General features: G+C 41.6%; 2 protein-coding genes across 22 annotated transcripts in view; one reads left to right on the top strand and one right to left on the bottom strand.

The window, feature by feature from the left end:
* Window positions 1-626: 626 nt before the first annotated feature.
* Window positions 627-10,654, bottom strand: asrgl1 (asparaginase and isoaspartyl peptidase 1). Its single transcript, XM_035173290.2, has 7 exons — window positions 10,498-10,654; window positions 9,025-9,220; window positions 6,839-6,981; window positions 6,266-6,420; window positions 4,792-4,913; window positions 2,826-2,936; window positions 627-2,168 (listed from the first exon to the last, which is right to left on the bottom strand). The coding sequence occupies exons 2-7, from the start codon at window positions 9,209-9,211 to the stop codon at window positions 1,954-1,956; spliced, it is 933 nt and encodes a 310-aa protein (XP_035029181.1). The 5' UTR covers window positions 9,212-9,220; window positions 10,498-10,654; the 3' UTR covers window positions 627-1,953.
* A 3,232-nt stretch (window positions 10,655-13,886) lies between these two features.
* The window catches only part of LOC118119319 (regulating synaptic membrane exocytosis protein 1), an 89,628-nt gene continuing 82,932 nt past the window's right edge, over window positions 13,887-20,582 (top strand). For 20 of the 21 annotated variants that reach the window (XM_035173160.2, XM_035173185.2, XM_035173162.2 and 17 more), the window contains exons 1-2: window positions 13,887-14,103; window positions 18,897-18,971. In XM_035173160.2, the coding sequence (XP_035029051.2) occupies window positions 13,943-14,103; window positions 18,897-18,971 (236 nt within the window). In that variant the 5' untranslated portion in view covers window positions 13,887-13,942. The remainder of the gene's footprint in view (window positions 14,104-18,896; window positions 18,972-20,582) is intronic. The other variant, XM_035173183.2, reaches the window with a different exon arrangement.

Below are 20,582 nucleotides of genomic sequence, written 5' to 3'. Positions count from 1 at the left end.
ACCGGAAGTAGGAACCTTCTTGCTGTGTGGTGACAGCGCTAACCACAATGCTGCACTTTCAAGTCCTTTATGCAACATGTGATCATGACTTAACCATATGATAACTGTAATACACAACCAACACATAACGTATAATACAGAACACGTTAACATTAAGGGCAAGGCACAGAGTGTCATAGAAGACCCTTTGTCAGAGTAAGAAGACGATTTGTAGGCCTACACTTCAGAAATGAACTCTGCTATTTTTTTAATGTACTCATACCAGGAAGCAAGTCTCATGCTGTGTGCTGTCTACTTTGAAATATGATTCAAAAATCCTAATATGAACTAGCTCACGTGTTTATCAACATCACAGTACAGCAGGAATCAATCATACAGAGGAAAACAAGTGTTAATCTGAGACAGTTCAAGCTTCACTTATCACAGTTCCTGACTTTGACTGATGCTACAACAAAAGCAACCGGCTGTCGACTCTCTTGGTCCCTTTACTCTCAGCACCAAGAATTGTACTAAAACAGCACCATCTAGTGGCTGCAAAGAGGTGACACACACACACACACACTCGGAGCCTTACACATCAGTGCACCTGCACACACAGACTTCATGGGTAAATGAAGCACACAATGTCCAGGGATTAAAGGAATTTATTGTCACCGTCAGTGTTTTGCTAAATGAAAGCTTCAGCATTAACACTCATCTGATCAGCAGCACTTCACAAATACTGGCTCAGCCTCAAACTGTGCAGAGATGATGTCAGTGTTTCACCTCACACTACTACTACAGAACAATTCTCTGCGACAACACAGAGTTTAACTGTTCTCTGTGAAATACAAAGTGTGGCAGTAACTTCAATACATAAAATAAAGATGAACATTTGCATCAATTATTACGAAGGTGTCCCAGCAGTAAAACTGGCCCTTCATGTAAAATACGATCAACTGAGAAATTCACAAAAAGATTCTCTGTTTCTGTTCATTATATAAGCCTCAATTCTAATACTTACATGTTTGATATGAAATTACTTTCTATGTGAAAATGTATATATACTGTGCAAAATCAATAATGCCAGTCAATCATACCATCAAATTTGAACAAAACATTTTAACCAAAGATGCAAAAAGACACATACACAAGAAAACCCCTGTCTGCCAACTTCATTCTGCACAGATCAGGAATCAGTTTTTATTAAATAGTGCCTTTATGATTATAGCTTCACATTAGCTAGATGTTAGTCTTGAAGTTGGATTATCCATCACCTGAGTTGGTGACAGTAGTTCCACAGTGTGACACAGCTCCTGGTCCAGTTCAGTGAGCTCCTCAGCAGACTTGTGTTTTTTCGAGTGCTTATTTTTCTGATAAGTTTGGTTTTAAGTACTTATCTGATGATATAAAATGTGGTGACTTCTCATTGTGGAGCACATGTATCCTCAGGACTGTGTCTCCATCCCCCAATCGCTACTGCACAGACTGTGGCTCCAAATGCACAGGATGCAGCATTAGTATCCGGAGTGTTTGAGCTTCTTAATTTCTGAATAGTGGGAGGAAGTGGAGACGCGTCGTCCATCTTTATACAGACTATGGTTCATGCTCATGTTGCTCCACACGATCATCTTACTTTATCAGGAAGTCTCATGAGTTTCCATATGATCTCTACATTCCTGCAAAGTCTTAGTTTTAATGACCAGGGTGAGGGTCTAGACGATAACTTCACCCATTTCTCTGCATCAAACAATCAATAGAAATAACAGTGTGTTCTCACCAATGTATCCATACGTGAGGTACGTGGAGTGTAGTTATAATCAATACTACAATGGCTGTTTAACAGTTAACATCAACTAATTTCATCCAAATTATATTTCTATTGTTTACATTAGTATTAATCTAAATTATTTCTTTTGTCAATAAAAGCAACAATTAAGAAAATTATCAAACCCACATGTGTTGTATTTTCTGTCACTGTGGATTGTCAATGCTCTGTGTGAAGTGTTCCCCGGTGTACAGGCCATAGTGCAGGGTGTCTTTCTGAGCTGCAGCCCAGGCCATTTGCAGGCTGGAGAAGTGGGCGCCCCAGTGGCCCTGGGGGTCCACAGTCACCACCCCACCCAGACCACCCACTCTGCTCTTCATATAGGCCAGGCCCAAGTCACTAGCGGCCTCCACCGACTGACCTGAGAACAGAGAGAAGAAGTGAGGTTGTTACACCAGGAGTAAATTGGTGGATCCAAGGTTTCAGTGGTCACAACGAGTCTGTGAGCCTGTGAGCAGCAGCAGCAGCAGCAGCAGCAGCAGCAGCAGCAGCAGCAGCAGCATGTTCACTGTGCTCTAACATAGGATCCTGTTTGGTGCACTGAAGTACAGCAGGACCCATCTTTCAGACTGAGTGTGCGTGAAAATTCCATCAGGACATCAAATCTCGTACCAACCATCAAATCATGTTCATCATTGCGGACAGGTGTGTGTGACTCCTAGTTTGGTCAGTAACTACATATATAAATGGATGACAAGTGACGCAAAATAATTTAGCTCCTCCCGGTGGCTGGCTGCAGTATAGGTCATAAACCCTGCTGGGATGTTAACAGATTGGACATGGACCAGACTAAAAAAATCCAATTACACGTTAAAGGTTTTTTTTTCAAGATTGTTTCTGTCATTTTAGGCAAGTTCTTCTATCGCACTGATATTTTTAGGCAGTTAAGTTTGGTTTTATGATTGACAGCTGAGATTGAATTGTGATTGGTTGGGCGAGTGTATGGATAATTCTGCAGCTCCACACAACAAAGTGACATCACTACCGTAAGATGGCAGCTTGTGTGTGTGTACATCACCTTGTTCCATGTGGAACAGGATGAGTCTTGCCAGAGTAACTTTCATGATGGCTTCTCCGTGGCCCGTAGTTGACACTGCTCCCGCCTGGTTGTCAGCATAACCCCCAGAGCCTAACAAACACAAAACATCATGTTCACGTTATGTCACCAGTGAATGTTCATCCAACATCCGGATGTTTATTTAACTTTTGAGGAAAAAGTCTGTTTGAAACGTGGAGTGGGAAAAACAAGTAAGAGAAGATATGTAAGTAAATGTGTGAATGTGGAAAAATAATATGGTAGTTAAACCAGTTTGGTGCAGCAGAAATGAGCTATAAATACAACAGTGGCTTACAGTGTTAACACTTCAGTTAACATCTTGAGAATCTGTTTACCTGATTAATGTCCAGTATCCACTCTTTTTTTAGCAGCTCTGTTTTGGTCTCCACCAACTGAAGAATGCTGTATATATGGCTCTTAAAATGCTAAATACTCAACTATTTTTACCAGCTAGCGCAGTAGGTCGCGTACAAAGAGGTTATCTGAATATTGATAGAAAGACATTTTTTTCTTCTCAAAAATTAGGTTGATTAGAACGTAGCTTTACCAAAACAGTAAACCTTGAAAGACACTAAAATGCTCGGGGTCATGTAACAACTCTCAGTGCCTTTGTTAACACATTTTCCACATTCCATGTAATCATTTGTTATATTTATGATCATTGTTAATATAAATATATGGATTACTTAGTGCAGCTTCAAGTTCTTATATGTACAGTGTTGCAAAAAAAAGCCAGAGTTCCAACAGTTTGTTGGAATGTGTTGTGACTGATTTAGTATCTTATTTGTAAAGGATTAATGACATACTTGTCTGCAAATGATATCATAATTCCCTAGATGAAAGGATAATGCCTTAGGCATCAACAAAAGTAAGAAAACATGGCCATTTTATTACCTTGACCTCAGCTATATTTAAACTTTGTCAAATTATTCTAATTTTCAAAGCTTCAGCTGGTTTCCAGTGAAACCATTGTTATGGGAGAGGAGAAGGAGTAAATTTGCTTGTTTGTTTTATTATGATTTTTGGTTGAAATTTGTGTGCCTTTATTTGATATCACTGTAAAAGATAGACAATAAACAGGGTAAGAGAGTAGGTGGATGACAGACAGTGAATGGAGTTTCACCAGGGACCAGCAGCTCCAAGCGTATGCGCCCATGGAGTATGCGCCTTTACCATTCAGCCACTGGGTCGCGCTGTAGCAGTAAAATTTGTGTGTAATAGATTAGCAACCTGACCTGGGTGTACGAATCATAAATGTGTATGAATAATAAAAATGAAGAATGTTGTATCTATAGAGATTCCAGTCTGCAGAAGCAGCCAATGACTTTAAAACGTTTGTTTGTATGTTTGTGTCTTGTATGAAAATGACGACTTCTTCCATATGATGTTTCAACATGTTATTGAACACTTTTGACCAGAGAGGCTTCATTAGTCACTGCAGACGTGTATTTCAGAGCGAGGCTGTACTCCGTCCACTGACTCATGACAGTTCAATCATTCATTGACTGATTTAACAGATTGCAGGGGGCTGACATTGCCAAAATCCACTTGCTTCTGTTTACTGAACTTAAGAATAAACAACCCTAGGATCATTTGAGACCCTGTCCCACCGATGGAAACTCATTCTCTCAAATTACATGCAACATTTGTATATTAGTATGAGCTGGCTTTCATCTGATATGATGAATATAAACTGGTCAGTAATACACTGGTTGTATTGTATTGCACAGTGCAATGTGTCAGCACAGTGTATAATCTGTTGTCAGTCATTTATTAACCAGGTGCACTTTGTTTACTGACTAACTGCACATTACAAACTTGGACTGGTCATAGGCCAACAGACGGCTGAAGACAGGGCTCCGCCTGTCTCTCCAAACATGTTCCATTAAATGGTCTAAACTACCAAACTTGATGTGTGCAGTCTGACCTATGCAGGGTGTGTCGCCCACTCGTCCCTCCATCTTGTTCAGCATTCCACCGGTGGAGGTTGCACAGGCTATGTTTCCCTCGCTATCCACTGCCACAGCTCCGACTGTGCCCATCTTCCCCCTACACAAAGAAACATCAAGGAAGAGCAGAACAAAGTTGGACTTACTTCATGTGATTCTAATGAACACTGAAGGTCCTATTCAGACCAATACTAGGACCAGTCCTGAGAGATTTTGTAACAAGTGGACAGCTTTAAGTTAATCTGTTCACATTTGGCATTAAAATGCATCCTGTGACCATTTGTGATTGGGTCCCACTTCCCTGCTCTATATGCAAATAAATGAGTACGTCATGTGTTGATCAGTGTTGATTTTGTGGCAGTGGCTAAAAAATAATCAACATATGGTCATTGGGAAGTGGAAAAATACTTTATATTCATTATGAAACTGTAGAGGCTCAGATGACGTTAGCTAAGTAGAAGGTCTTTCATGTGGCCCAGATTGCATTTGTTTTCATACAGCAAAAAAAAAGGGGGGCACTTACGTCCTAAACCACCATCTAAACGTCCACAAACTGAACTGAATGAAGTTTGCCTTTCACACTGGCACAACGCGGAGACCATGTGTTTTTGTGCACAGCACATGAGACTGGTGTCGGCTCTTATCACCAAAAACTCTCTTGACATCTTCATCGGATGCTTCTACTTGTGTGGCAAAGCTTTCATACTGAGATTTTTGGATAGTTTTTTAAATTTTCTCTTCAACCCCCCCACCGCTGTGTTCTCACATCAGCATTTTCTGCGGACTATATACTCGGGGGCCAGCTGGACAAAGACCAAAGAAACTCTGGAGGCTCTCACTCGGACATTTGCGTTCACACATAGAGCCCCTGCAGAGAAAGTCCGGAGGTTCTCTGGAGTTGTCTGAAAGCAGCTTATTAGGCCTGATTGAGGGACCTAAGGAGCCACCTTAGCCAAATGGAAAGCATCCATCCAGCCACTTAAACCTGAGGGTCGCTGGGGGGCTGGAGCCGATCCCAGCTGGCACTGGGAATTAGGCACCTTGACTTGTCGCCCATCAGTCACAGGGCTGACACATGGATTCACACTCACACCTATTGGCAATTTAGAGTCACCAATTAACCTGCATGTCATTGGACTATGGGAAACAGGAAACACAATGTGCCACCCCCAAATGGAAAGACCCATATGAGTGTTTTGAACATGCAGAATAAAAAATGCATCAACAGCAGAGAAGTTGATTAAACAGCAGGAGCGTTTTAAAAAGTGTCTCTGAAGGTTTTGATTAGTGACATGTTTTTGTCCTGTGTAGAAACTATGGTCAGAATGAACAAAAGTTGTACTTTTAGTGGTTCTAACTGTGAGGAGTCACAGCTCTGTGTACTTCCATTCTTAAAGATTGTATCATGTCTGAAACGTGTGCTAATAACTTCAAAGTCATGTCATGCCTCACATTTGGCACTCCACAGGGTTGGCATCGGGGGCCAAGTTCTTTTTCCAACGCATACGGGAGTACTCTGTGATGAGGGACTCCAGGGGGACCTCAGGGACACCCATGGCCCGGGCGAACTGACTGGCGCCCTCTGCTGTCAGACACGCGTGGCTGGTCTGAAACAGAGAACAAAGTGCACATTTATAAAAAGCATCACTTAACTATTACAAAGCCTCTTTGCATGTGAAAACCAGAACAACTGTTCGAACTACACAGCAGCTATAAGTATTGTTCTACATTCACATTTCAATCCTGGGACACAGTTCCTTGAGTTTGCTGTGAAACTTGCAAACATTGTTAATATTAGCAAAGTTGAGACATAGCTCTGTGTTTTTAGCTACACACAAAGACACATCTGTATCTTCAGTTTGGTTATGGAATAATGCTTCCAGTAAATGCAGAATGTAGGAATAAAGATAGTCATGCTTATGCACAGTAGTTAAATTAATGAGTTTATACATATAGACACATACTTCCTATTTACCTTTCATGTGAGTAAATGTTTTATAGATTAGATGCAGCATGTGTACACACCTTGTCCATAACCAGTCGTGCTAGCTGAACAGGGTTGGCTATGTTCCGTACAGCAGAGACTGCACCGCTTCCCAGCGTTTTCCCATCCATCACAATAGCGTCCATCTCCACCTCCCCTTTGATGTTCAGCACTGAGCCACACCCTGAAAGATGATTTAAGAAACTCTTTGATGATGTCTTGCCACTTGGGAATAAAGATTTTTTTCAGGTGTAGAGAGGTGACATTTGGTTTTTGGGTGGAGCTACTTCTTTTCATGCATGTGATTCCTACATGTAACAGCAATAAGCCCATTGGTTTTAGATTTTTCTTGTGTACAAGTGCACTAGTTGGCCCGATGGTGGGGTCAGTTTGATACACTTGCCATATTTTAATTGCACCCACAGTGTAAACAGACTGCATTTTCATCAAGCAGAGTCAACACACAGTGTTGACTCTGAGTGTGAAAGTTGTTTTATGTACAGTACAGTCTATCAATGTCTTGACAGAAGCTCTGACTGCATAGTCCCACTGATTGAATGGAACATGGTCCAACATGGTGAACGCTTCTCATGATCCCTGACTTTCCAAATCCGAAGAGCTGCTACTGTGACAAATACACAAAACTCTGTTCAGAATTCTTTATTTTTTCAAGTTCCCTTGCTAATCATCAAACATAAACATTACTTTTAAATGATGTCAAATTATCACTAACTGATCTACACTTCGGTTTAATTCTTGAACTTGTTGGACCTGATTGCAGCAGTTTAAGCCACTGACCATGATTCAGTGATACACTTCTCATTTGACATGGTTCCCAGTCCACAAAATAACATAGAGGAAGAACAGGGGATTGGGGAGTGGAAATCACTGGACAACATTTGCCTTATTACAAGTCAGTGTACCATCATATTGATTTTGTCGCTGATATTTGAAAGTAAACTAGTTGATAACCTTAATATTGATTAGTGGCATCAGTGACCACTGAGCTCGTAGGCCACCTCTATCGTCCACATTAAAGATCCGTTTTGTAGGATTAAGGGGGACCTATTCGCAGAATTGAAACTTAATATTCATAGTTATGTTTTCATGAGTAAACAATCACCTGAACCTACAAACCGTTGTGTTTTCATTACCTCAGAACGAACCCTCTCTATTTGCATTGGAAGCGTGGAGCTTGTCATGTTGCACTACCATGTTTATTTAACTGTAGCCCACAATTGACAAACCAAACACTGGCTCTATAGAGGTACTTTCACTTTCACTTTAAGTTACCAGGGTACACCCATAGGTTATCCTGCTAGAGTGAGGAGTATTCAGTTGGTTGCAATATGCAATACTAGATATCGCTAAAATCTACATACTGAACCTTTAAAGGTCCAGTGTGTAAGATTTAGGTGAAAGGTATCTATTGGTTGATATTGAATATAAAATAATCCTAGTGATGTTTTCACTAGTTTTCACCTAAATTATACAAATTGTTATTTTCTTTACCCTTGAATGGAATCCTTTATATTTAAATGCTTTATATTTACATCGGGAGCAGGTCCTCTCTACGGAGGCCGCCATGTTGTTTACAGTAGTCCAGACTGGACAAACTAAACACCTTTTGAGATTTAATGACAACTGAAGGCTACCACAGGTTCTCTTTCATGTTTGGAAGGGGACGATGAGGTGAGGGGGTATTCAGCTGCAACATGCAAATTCACCACTAGATGTCACTAAATCCTACACACTGAACCGTTAAACAAAAAAATTCAAAAATATCTAAAGTTGTGCAATATAATACCTACAGAACTTAGATTGTCAAGTTGTTGTAGTTGTGCATATACAAAGATTAATTGACGGACAAAACCAAACATGACACATGCATTATCATCAAATGTTTGATTAAAGAAAGCAGCACATTATCTACACTCACAACTACAGCTTACACCATGACTATTACAGGTGAGCTGGGTAGCCATGGTTTAATATCAACACTGATTTTTTTTTAGCTTTGCTAGCACCACAACACATCTTGGTCGTTCATTGTTTAAAATAAATAGATCCAGACTTTTTCTCAGAGCATTTTTGGACTTGTCATATGTCTGAGTTTGAGTAGTTTGTTCTGAAAGTAATTGAATCTGTTAAACAGGTCAACGTGTCTGCTGGTGACATCATACTGGGAATAGTTATTAAGTACACACGTGTTGCGTTTTTACATTACCTGCATTAAAGGAGGGATTGTTCTCCAGCTGGGACACAGCCTCCACCACTGCATCCATGCTGCTGCCCCCTCCCCGGAGGATGGCATACCCTGCTCGGGTTGCTGAGCACACCCCCGAAGTGGTGTTCTCCGACCGCTCCTTTGGGATTTGACCCGCCCCTCCATGGACCACCACCACAGGCAACATGTCAATCACCTGACAAGGAAGTGAGGAAGGACAGAAGATGGAGGAGCTAGCGTTTTACAAATGTATAATTTCCTGCACTATTTTGGTCGAATGTGATGCTTCAAAATAAAGAGTTCAAATAAAGCATGGTAGATCTTTTGGTGTTGAAAGTTGTCTGAAAATAGTACACACAAATCAAAACTTAATTTCTGTTTCATTGTTTGGACTATAAGATAAAGCATCTTGCTTTTGTTTCCCTGGTGGCTTGAATGTACTATGATGAAAGAAGGTTATCAGAGACAACAGCTTAGAATATGAATATTATCATGTAACATATGAACCCTTAAAGCCTCTCAGGTCTTCTGCTATGTTGTGTCTGAAAATGAAAATTGAGCCGACTTTCCATTTAGTTTTCTCAAAAAATCTACAGTAAAATCTTGTGAAACTTGACATACAGACAGTGAGGGTCACCATGAACAAGAGTGAGGTGAAATATCTTTGTCATCCTTGAGGGTTTAAAAAAATAATAGTTGATAAGAGTAAGTTATGAGTGCCATATTGATATATATAATATATATATAATATTAGATTTCATATCCTTGTTAATGTCTTAAATATCTGTTATTTATTCAGATTTAGACACCTTTATTGATCCCAAGGAGCGCAACTGATTGGCAGCTCCTTGGGGCAAAGGTCAACAAACAAACAGAGGTCAGTGAAGTAGGCATGTTATGGCTTTTTTCTGTTGTTTTTTTACGTTTGAAGAATCAGTCCCTAGTTACTTCAATTGTATTGGATTTGGCTGCAACACTGTTAACTACTGAAACTCCAACGGTGTTTTGTGGACTCAAAGACTTCACCCACCCCTCCATCTGCATAGTTGTGAGTAGAAAATTAGGTGGAGGTAAACTGTCGCTATAAGGAGGTAAAATAAATACCAATAAAAAGGCTATAATTAGATAATAAATAGACTTTTATTACACATATTATGTCTCCTCTGAGATATCTCCATTCTTTCTGCTGGTGTGGTTAGAAAACATCTAAAGGATTACAGAAAGGTATAATATGTTGATCTACTGTGTAAACAGATATCAGAATAAATCGCATAAATCAAAATTAGGTAAACAATCTCCCAGATTACCTGAATTCACCCAATTTAGATATAAATTCAACAAGACCTGCTGAGTGTTGTGTTCATGCTGAAGTGTCGAGTGTGAGAACAGTGAGGAGGACACGGTGGTGTTTTATGATCCTTAAACAGGTTGATAATTAAAACCAGTTCAAACATGACCGGCCCCAGTACTCACCCTGCAAACTGTCCTGTCCGACCACAGGTCAACGGGACTCGAACATGTGAAGCTCTGTGTTGGTTAATAAGGAGTCTGAGCCAGGACTGCGAGTGGTTCAGTCTCTCCACCATAAACAGGACATGAATAACACTTTCGACTTAATAAGGCTACGGAGCAGCATTTCCGGGATGTGACGTTTTCAAAATAAAACACGCTTACATTTAATTTGAATCGGACACTAATCATTGAAAACAAATGAGAATTAATGAGTGTTGTTAAGTTTCCTCGAAGATGAACACACCGAAAGACACGCACAATATTTATATTTAATCTGATTAATATAATTATATTAATCACAGTTGTAAATTCACTGGTAGGATACCATGCTTTGAATAGCTTTCAACAAACATAATATTTAATATAAACATTTTATGTTTTATTTTACGTCTTATTATCCCACGAGCACTCATATATATTCTTTATTCAATTTTAAATGTTTACTTTTGTTGTACATTCGTATATATATTGTGAGTAAAGGTTAAAAAGTAAAGCTTTTGCTAAACTAAAGCTCTGCAAACATGCTTGTGAAGAGATTATGCAAAGCTGATCATTTATTATAATAACGTTGTTGTATTTATTATTTTATTGTTATTATTAGTAATAATTGTAGTACTAGAATGTATTAGTAGTTGTTGTTGTGGAAGTAGAAGTGATAGTAAGCTAGTAGTAACAAGTTAAATAGTTGTAGAACTGGTAGTAGTAGTAGAAGTATAGTAGGCTAGTAGTAGTATACTACTACTGTTGTAGCAATAGTTTATTAAAATTGGTCTCAGAATTGCGACTGTTTCCAAATTAGTAGTAGAAATAGAAGTAGACGTAGTACTTGTTTGCTTTTATTTAGTACTTGCTTTTGGAAGTGAGACAGTACACACTATACCTGGCTTTCTCTGCCATCAAGAGAAATCTCCTTATAAATGAATCAGAGCTGTTGAACATGTCAAGCAAGTATGTGTTGCATTTCAGAGTTCTTATTCAACATATTGTTTGTTGGTTTGGTTGTGTTAAGGGATGACGATGGATTTAATAAAATGAGGTATTGAAATCAGACCACAGTAACCACAGAAAATGCTATCGCTGGCTGAGAGGCACACTTGAAACTTCTCTCTTCTGATTGAAGCACAGAAGCACAGAAGCTTTGAAGCGCTTCATTTCCACATCAGGTGTACCTCAGTAAGGTTAGGAGCTGTGCGGAGCTACAGAGGAGACAAGAGAGGGACAGGGATAAAGAGCACCAGGGACATACAGCGGGAACAATGATGATGATGAGTCACCACACTACACTTGCAGTTCAGTAGATGTGAGTAGGCCTGCTGCCCAGTGAGTGAGCTGATGGCCATCAGGCTAAAATACAAAGTCAGTTATAGTTATGTTTGGTCAAACTGTCTGACCAGGACTCAGCTGGTTTACAGTGTTGAGTTTGGGTACTTGAGGGTTCCAAGAGATGTATAGTCTAATTTTATAGCGTCTTAAAGCTGTGTGAAAGTCATACAATGCAATTCCGACTGCACATTGTATTATTTTATGAAGAAATATTGTGTGTGTGTGTGTGTGTGTGTACTTGTACTTGTATATTTGTGAGGACCATTTTGAGCATAGACCCTACAGAGTAGGGATATTTTTGGAAAGTGAGGATATTTCGGCCGGTCCTCACTTTTTCAAAGGCTTGTTTGAGGGTTAAGGCTTGGTTCTAGGATTAGGGTTATAATTAGATTTGGGTTAGGGTTAGGCAATTAGTTGTCATGGTTAAGGTTAGGGTAAGGGGCTGGCAAATGCATTATGCCATTGAATGTCCTCACTAAGATAGAAGTACAAGAATTTGTGTGTGTGTGTGGGAAGTGTTTGAAGGATGGATATAAGCAAGAAGGACTGAAGGAAGGAAGCAATGGAGGGAGGGAGGGAGGACAAAAAAGGGGGATGCGCGTCATTGCAACACGCACTGAGTGGTGGGAGGGAGGAGGAGGAGATTGCACACACTCTTACTGTGAAGGGTTTCATACATAGAAAATGGTTCTATATGATTGCATGCATTATTAAGTTATCCAAGTTAGTCATCCAGTGGGAATAAGTTTATTTTTTATGGTTTATTTTTGGAGCTTTTATGATGGATTTAAAATGTTTTAATGTGTTTGATACTCTTGCAGGCTGTGCATCTTTTATTACTTAATTTATTCAAAAATATGTTTCTACCTTTTGTTCTACTTTTGCTCCAAATAGTTGGAGTGTATAACAAATTATTAGGTTTCCTTTTTATATTTCAAAGAACTCATTTAAAAACCTTAAATCAGCAGAAAAATGCACTTGGATCACTGTAGGACCAGTGTGAAACAGAATCATTTTATATTTATATTATATAAAATTTATATTCATTTAAATGTAACCCCCTAAAGGTCCTTAATTCAATTTAAATCTATCTATCTATCTATCTATCTATCTATCTATCTATCTATCTATCTATCTATCTATCTATCTATCTATCTATCTATCTATCTATCTATCGGGCTTATCATTTAGCTATAAAACTTCTATCACTTAGCTAATTAGCTAATTAAAATGGTCTATGTCTGGGATGACCCACAATGCACCTTTGAGAAACCCATTATTTCCTGCGTGTGCTATAGGCTGCATGGCGTGAGCGCGCATCTCAAAGGCGAGTGGAGCCCCCCATTCTCAAATGAGGGCTGCGCGCTCCCGCCGCAGGAGAAGTGAGCGCGCTTGAGGGGCTGCGGTCCCATTGACGGTTCCGTCTCCCTGACAGCGGCAGCATCAGCAGCAGCAGCATCAGCAGCAGCAGCAGCAGCATCCGCGGCGGCGCTGCACAACAAGAAGTCTCCGCCTCGCCCCGCAGCATCACGGACAAGCCCACCGGACCGAGCGGAGCCCCGAGCCGCCATTAGGGACCCTCCTCCGCTCTCTGCCTGGCCGAGGACAGCGCGCGAGATCCCCGTCCCGTGTGCCATCATCCCTACACCGACAGCCGGTGACATGGGCTCCCCGTAACACGGAGGTGGTGGAGGGTAGAGGCGGGCGGGCGGGCGGTGGGAGGGGGGTGGGGGGAGAAGACAGCCGAGCAGCAAGAGGGAGAAGCAGAGGCTGAAAGACGGCAACCGGGACCACCATCACCGCTACTACTCCCACAGCCAGCACCGACACTGGTGCCGCCGCCGCCGCCTTCGCCGCTGCCGCTGCCGCCCTGGGTGCCCCCCGCCACCGCGATGGGAACTCCGCATCAGTCGCTCCAACCGCCGCTTTGTCCGTGGGCCATGTCGTGATCCGTGGACTCCGCCAGCGGGTTTTCTATCCGTGATCCCGACCGAGGCGAGGAGGAGGAGGAGGAGGAGGAGGAGGAGGAGGAGGAAGAGGAAGAGGAAGAGGAGGGAGGGAGGAGAGGAAGGTGGTGGGGAAGATGTTCGCCTCGGTGGGCCCTCGGGGCGGCCCGCGCCCACCCGTCGCCCCGGCCATCCCGGAACCGGACCTGAGCCATCTGACAGAGGATGAGAGGAAGATCATCATGGCTGTGCTGGCTCGGCAACGGGAGGAGGAGGCGAAGGAGGAGGCCATGTTAAAGTAAGAGGGAGAGATAGAGTGAGAGAGAGAGAGAGGAGAAACAGAGTGTGTGAATGTGTTGTGTATGCATGTGTGTGTGTGTGTGTGTGTGTGTGTGTGTGTGTGTGTGTGTGTGTGTGTGTGAGAGAGAGAGAGAGAGAGAGAGAGAGAGAGAGAGAGAGAGAGAGAGAGAGAGAGACTGGGCCTGAAGTCCATCCACCTCCATCTCTCCTATGGATCAAATGTTTCAGCATCGGGACTTCTTCTCCACTCCAATGTACCTGATCATATGTGTGTGTGTGTGTGTGTGTGTACGTGTGTACATCCTGCAGGTGCCTCCACTCAGAACTCACTCGCTCGCAAACCCATACAGGCAGCACCTCTGTGCATGGGGCCAAATTAGATCAGGTTCACGTCCAGTTTGCAGATTCTCACATGCTCCTGTGAGACTCTGTGAGCGCACGGTGGGTCAGGGTTAAGTTGCTCAGGAGGGAGGAAGAGGAGGATTGTGGGAGGATGAAGGTGTGTCACCATTCCCCATAATCGGCAGCATCACACTCCACTCAGATGGAAGAACAACAACTTCCTCATCTTAGCTCGTCTCCATAATGTCATCACGAGCGTTCACGCCGATGAGTCAAGCGGAGAGGGTTTGGACTTGGCCTGAAATATTTCATTGATAGATGCAGCAGCAAGAGAACTGCAGGAGGCTTGCTTGTGCTTGGCTTTGAGAATAGTAAAAGTAAAACCCTCCCTGTTGGCTTTCATCTGTGCAGCATCCATCTCAACAGCTGCTGTTTGCAGCTCAGGGGTGCGGTTGAGCCTTCCCCAGCCTTATGCACTGTATGTAGGCCAGTGCTCCTGCAACAGACATCACACAGGCGGTTATAGAACCAGTGGGCCTATAACAGCGTAGGAAAAAGGTGCCTGTGTAATGTCATTTTGAATCAGGAGTGACTTAGATTCACTGTGTGCATCCACCCCTGCCTCCTCCATATCACCACCGTACATGCATGGAGAAACGTGTCCCCAACCAGATTTATTTGTCGCCGCGATCGGCAACGGAAACCAACCCACGTCCACCCTGCTCCCCTCCACGACCAGAAAAATGCACAAAGTTGAAACGAATGCCTCTCTCACGTTCTCTGCCTGGCCTGCATGGAGCTGCGTGCATAGATTGGCAGCGAGAAAGATAGCACGACCCACCTAAGCAAGGCACTCTTCGAGCTTTACGTCCCTGTTCTATTTTAAGCACTCTGCGCGGACTGATAGCCCAGCACTGGAACGGAATATCGATTCATTGCATCTAAAGAAGGAAATGTCCAATATATATAACTCCAGCTCTAAGTGGCTGTGCATCATTTTCAGTAATGTATTAGATAGAGGCTGTGGATTCAGTCGTGTCATGCTGAAGCGTCTGCAGCCGAGGCAGGCTGTCAGCACATATATGTCCTAACATACTGGCTTCAGCACTGTTTCCTCTCATCACTGTTTGGATGGAGACTGCCACAGCAAACCTGTGTGCATGCATGTGTGTGTGTACGTGTGTGTCTTTACGATTGGGTCTGCACTGAAAAGCTGCACTGGTTGACTAATGCATGGTGAGTGTACTTGCAGTAGAGTAGTGTGGGTTGTAATGCAGCGAGGTAGAAAATACTCTCATCTCTTGAGCAGTTATGTTAGATATATACTCACCATCAGTTTCCCTGCTATTGCAGTATATAGAATCACAGTATATGTATGTACAGTATACCCTGAGGGTGTATAGCTATAGCAACAATGATGTAAGTGTAGATACACAATGGCATCCAGTCAGTTATTATCATAGGGCAAACTGTTACATGATAAGAATGAGTTTCATTCACACAAAGAAATATTGACAAGCAGTAGATGATAGTTAACCTCAGCTTCAGTCCTGTACACAGCCTTAATTACATATTATAAATGGAAAAGTAAGATAAAACATATTGCTGTGTGACCCTTATAGCAATATAACAAAGCATCCACGAGCAGTGATGAGCATTCCCTCACTGTACTACAACAATACAAATTCACACTTGAGCTGTAACAGTTGCCACAAATACCCAAAGCAAACACAAACAACGATTCTCTTAACCAGTAGGAGAGTCGTCCATACTGCACCGAAACCAGAGGCTCAGGGGAAGTAAACTCTTGCATCTTGTTGCAATCACTTCACCTACATGGAAAGCATAGAGAAGGGCTAAATGTATGTAGCCTTACTCTGTGCAGGTATAGTTGAATGATGTGTAAGTGATGATGTGTATTTTAATTTCACTGAGAGCTACTACTGTATGTGTGAGTGCCCCTTGGAGATAGGAACATGCAAAACTTGTCTCCGGTTTAAAATAAATACACAGGGAACACCTATAACATGTATATGTATATGCACTGGGAAAACTTAAGACCACATCCATACAACTCTGTCCACACAAACATCTTGGTTCCATATACGGCCTAATAACACGCCTGAAAATGAATATCACTTGACTGCTCATGTACATTGGGTATGCGTGTGCTTGCCCAATGTTTTAATTACACTGCCATTTCTTTTATTTGAAGCCTGTTGTGATGCTGGTACCAATAATGTGGTTCGAATCGATTCACCCAGACCATTCTGATACGTTGTATGTATTGGAATATATTTTTTTCCAGTCAGTGTCCGACGTCTGTTGGCCTCCAGTTGTTAAATTGTGTAATCCTTTACAGTTATCCATGTAACTCTATTATTAACACAGGACACGCGATTTGATAAATTTTTTACTTATACTGCATTAAGATGTTATAATAGTGAAACACTGAAACACATGTGAGGAGAACACAAACCTAATTTTAAGTTAAAGCTCGAGGATGTGAAATATGCCTCAGTCACCACTGTCAGTACAACAGGAAATCTTTAGTATCCTTGAGGAACAAGGGGATATCACCATAATGTGCCAACAGTGTCTCATAACGAGAGGGGTATCACCAGTATTGACGATAAAAAAGACATGTCTGTTGAGACAGCGTGGGCGTTGGCGGGGATCTCTCTCTCTCTCGAGTTCCCTCTGTGATCAGGCTGATCAGAGCTCACTGTTCATGTTTATGGATGAGACGGTTTTGAATCGCACTCTGAGGATGTCAGTGGACATATTGAAGGCATGTCATTGTTATCTAAGGCCTGTCATCAGTGCCTTAAGGTATACCCATTGTTGCCATGACAGTCAACACGTCAGTTTAGTTGTTATTTCGAGTAGTTGTACTTTTTTTAGTGTGGTTGAGTGAGTGCAGTGTCATTTAAAGGTGGGTGGTGCTAATTAGCTACACGTCCTTCAATATGAACTCTCTTATAACTCATTAGAATGAGTTGTAACAAAACCTGAAAGGTTAGGGTAGAATTAATATATAGCGTTAACTGAACTAACTAAAAAAAAACACACCACATTTTTACAAGGACAGAGTAGTGCAGATATTTGAAAACCATTTGCAGTGATGCTCCTGATATTTATATTTTCACTCACTGAGGAAGAGTTTAGTCTTTGATGACACTTTGTGAAAGTAACAGGAATGGCTTAGGACTTCCCTGTCCATTAAAGGTGGAGTTACTGAGTCTGGGGAGCGACAGTTGATATTTGAAAACAAATATACCCCTCCCATAATTGCTCCTTTAGAAGCTCCACCCCCCACATTCATGCACGCGCATTGCCAAAGTAATGGTTTGTATTTATATAGCGCATTACAGGACAGTTTATTGCCATTCACCCATTCACTCACACATTCATACAGTGCATCTATGGGACTTTTTCTATGGGGGGCAATTCGGGGTTCAGTATCTTGCCCAAGGACACCTGCAAGTTGATGCTCTACCCCCTCGGCCACAGCTGCCCCCACTGAACCACTGATCTCAATGAGTTGGAATTCGCCACCACAAACATAAACATTATCTGCAGACAAAATAAATTGTCAGTATTTACACAAACTACACATTCAACACCCTGAATCAGCCAGTGTGCGTCTGTCTGCCCATGAAAAAGTACTATTGTGAAAGTAACGTTTCAAGTGGCTAACAGTTGTTGTTCCTTTCTGAAATAGTAGTGGCGGTGTATGTTATCTGAGACCTCTTTTCTGGCAGTCCTCCCATCCCTTAATCGTAGACGGCAGAGGCATGAAGACATTATCTCGTTTTGAGTTCTAACATCTGGTTTCATTAAAAATCGCTCTAAGAAATGGGATAAGCGTACTGTTAGCTATACTGTTTGTGATGGAGACCTCCGGGTTGCTCCCACTGCCCCATCACCACCACCCTGTCCTGTGCACTAGCATGAATATCCTTGTTGCTGATTGGCTGGGAAATTGTTGTAGTGTTTGGGTAGTACACCTTTCTTTCTTTCCCAAATACAGAGCCAGAGTTTTTTTTAAACCAGAGGAGATAGCAGAATTTAACAAAAAGTGTATTAAATAATATGCTTACCTGACCTTTCTAGGTCCAGTATGTGGGATTTAAGAAGATATATTGGCAGAAATGGAATGTAATATTCATCATTACTTTTCAATAGTGTGAGACTGAGACTGTTTTTGTTGAACACTGGCTCTTTAGAGACTCGATGTTACCTAAAGGCCACCATAGGTTTTCCTAAATGCTTAGGAGGGGAGGATGAGGTGAGGGGTATTTATGTCATTGCACACTGCAATCCAACCTCTTACAGTTAATTGTTCATCGCAAAAGGGAAATATAAAAGTATATAAATGAACCCAATGGAACAGAAAACTTGTTCTTGACCTGTGCTAATAGTAGTTTTTAACTTTGTGTCTTTCAGAGAAGAGAAGCCTATCCAAGCAAGAACGGTGAACCTGGTCGGGCAGAAGAAACCTCCACAGCAAAATGATGTCCGGTGAGTGGCACCAATATTATTCAACCCCGGACTGTTTGAAATGGGCTAAATATTTGTTTTTGCATCACTATAACGTCACTTCACCCCTGTGGACGACAACAACCTCTCAGTGGCAGGCAGCCTCACATTCATGCTTTGTTGTGAAACTTTTTTCACACCTTGGATGAGTCAACAGTATAAAAGATAAACCTGCATTCTGGTGTTTTTCAAGCGTGACTCAAGACATGATTATGCAATTTGTGTGATACTCTAAGTGGGATGATGCTGGTCAGACACCTCATTTTGATTGTTCATTTATATTTAGGAAATACGCTTCATGTGGTGTCACTGAAAATGAAACATTTCAGTCAGCCCTCTTTACTTTCTGAGTGACTGTGTTTCCTGTTAAAGCCACACACAAAGCCCAGCTTCAGTCTGTGATCCATCAATGTTCAATACCAGTGTCAAAGGTGAAGATGGACAGGATGAGTCCTGTCCATATCCTGTTGAGTCATTTGAAACAAGCTGGTGTTGTGGTCCTCCTCCTCCATGGCTGCTCTCAGATGCGTCTCACAGTTTGCTCAGCTGCCTGTCTGGAGGAATGACTTCCATCGCAGATATGTGTGTGTGTGTGTGTGTGTGTGTGACATGTTTTACTTCAACTTCTCCTTGATATCTGGAATCTCACATGAGCACTGTGATTTATTATTAGAAATGCAAATCAGCTGCCAGTTTTATTTGCCCAGAAGACTCAGACTTAGTAACTGTGCTTTGCGCACATGTATTGAAGGTCTGAATGACTGATGCACAGTGATGTTTGTCAGCAGATCCTTGTGAGATTGGTGGTGCTGGAAGCTTGTGGTTACTCACAGAACCTGGTGGCAATGATTCAGCCGCAGAGCACATTAAAAAAAGCTAAATGTTTTCTAGGCACGACTACAACATTTTTTAAATCCCTCCATCTCTTTCTCCACATTTTACTAGAGGCCGACTAATTTATCGTCATCGTGATTCTGAGAAATACTATTGAAGATTTTCCTCATATTGTGCTGGATGACAGAAGATGTTATAACTCTGAGTCTTGTCTCGGTGGGATCTCCCACACAGTAATGGCTCAAGACTTTGTTACAGGATACTTTTTGACATAAAAAGCATTAAAACTGTCCTTTCTTGGCGACCTTAAGGTAACTCTATATCATCATTATATCATTAAAGTGACTGCTGTGAGGTCAAAGTTAAAAGTAAACTTTAAATGTCAATTTACAAGAGGGAAAATATCTTTGCTTCTATGTTCCTCTAAACCTTCCAATCATTGCCAGCTTGCTAACTAACGTCCCAGAGAGAATGCAGGTGGTTAGACTTTCTCTGGAGTAATGCTTTTCATCTCATTTCCAATTAGTGGAGATTGGATGCTTGATGGGTTGGTCAAGAGTGATTCCTTATAATGGCTCTGCTCAGTCATCATCTTTCCTTTACCACAGTGTGTGTGTGTGTGTGTGTGTGATTGTAAACTCTGGTTATTTGATCAGTGGTCGCTAATAGAGACTTGAATTGCCAACATTACTTGAAATTTATTAGTTGAAAGTTATTTTTTTATGTTATATGAGCATTTCCACGCCACCAGCTTATTTA

The sequence above is a fragment of the Hippoglossus stenolepis genome, chromosome 12 (assembly GCF_022539355.2).
Source record: "Hippoglossus stenolepis isolate QCI-W04-F060 chromosome 12, HSTE1.2, whole genome shotgun sequence".
NCBI lineage: Eukaryota > Metazoa > Chordata > Actinopteri > Pleuronectiformes > Pleuronectidae > Hippoglossus > Hippoglossus stenolepis.
This window is presented reverse-complemented; position numbering and strand designations above follow the sequence as displayed.

What these genes read in the sequence shown, in the direction of transcription:
- asrgl1 (XM_035173290.2), bottom strand. Translation starts at nt 9,211, where the DNA reads ATGTTGCCTGTGGTGGTGGTCCATGGAGGGGCGGGTCAAATCCCAAAG. An exon ending in AACCCTGTGGAGTGCCAAAT is followed by an intron (nt 4,914 to 6,265) that starts GTGAGGCATGAC and finishes TTCTTTGTGTAG; the next exon opens with GGGGAAGATGGGCACAGTCG. An exon ending in CCTGTTCCACATGGAACAAG is followed by an intron (nt 2,169 to 2,825) that starts GTGATGTACACA and finishes CTCTGTTCTCAG; the next exon opens with GTCAGTCGGTGGAGGCCGCT.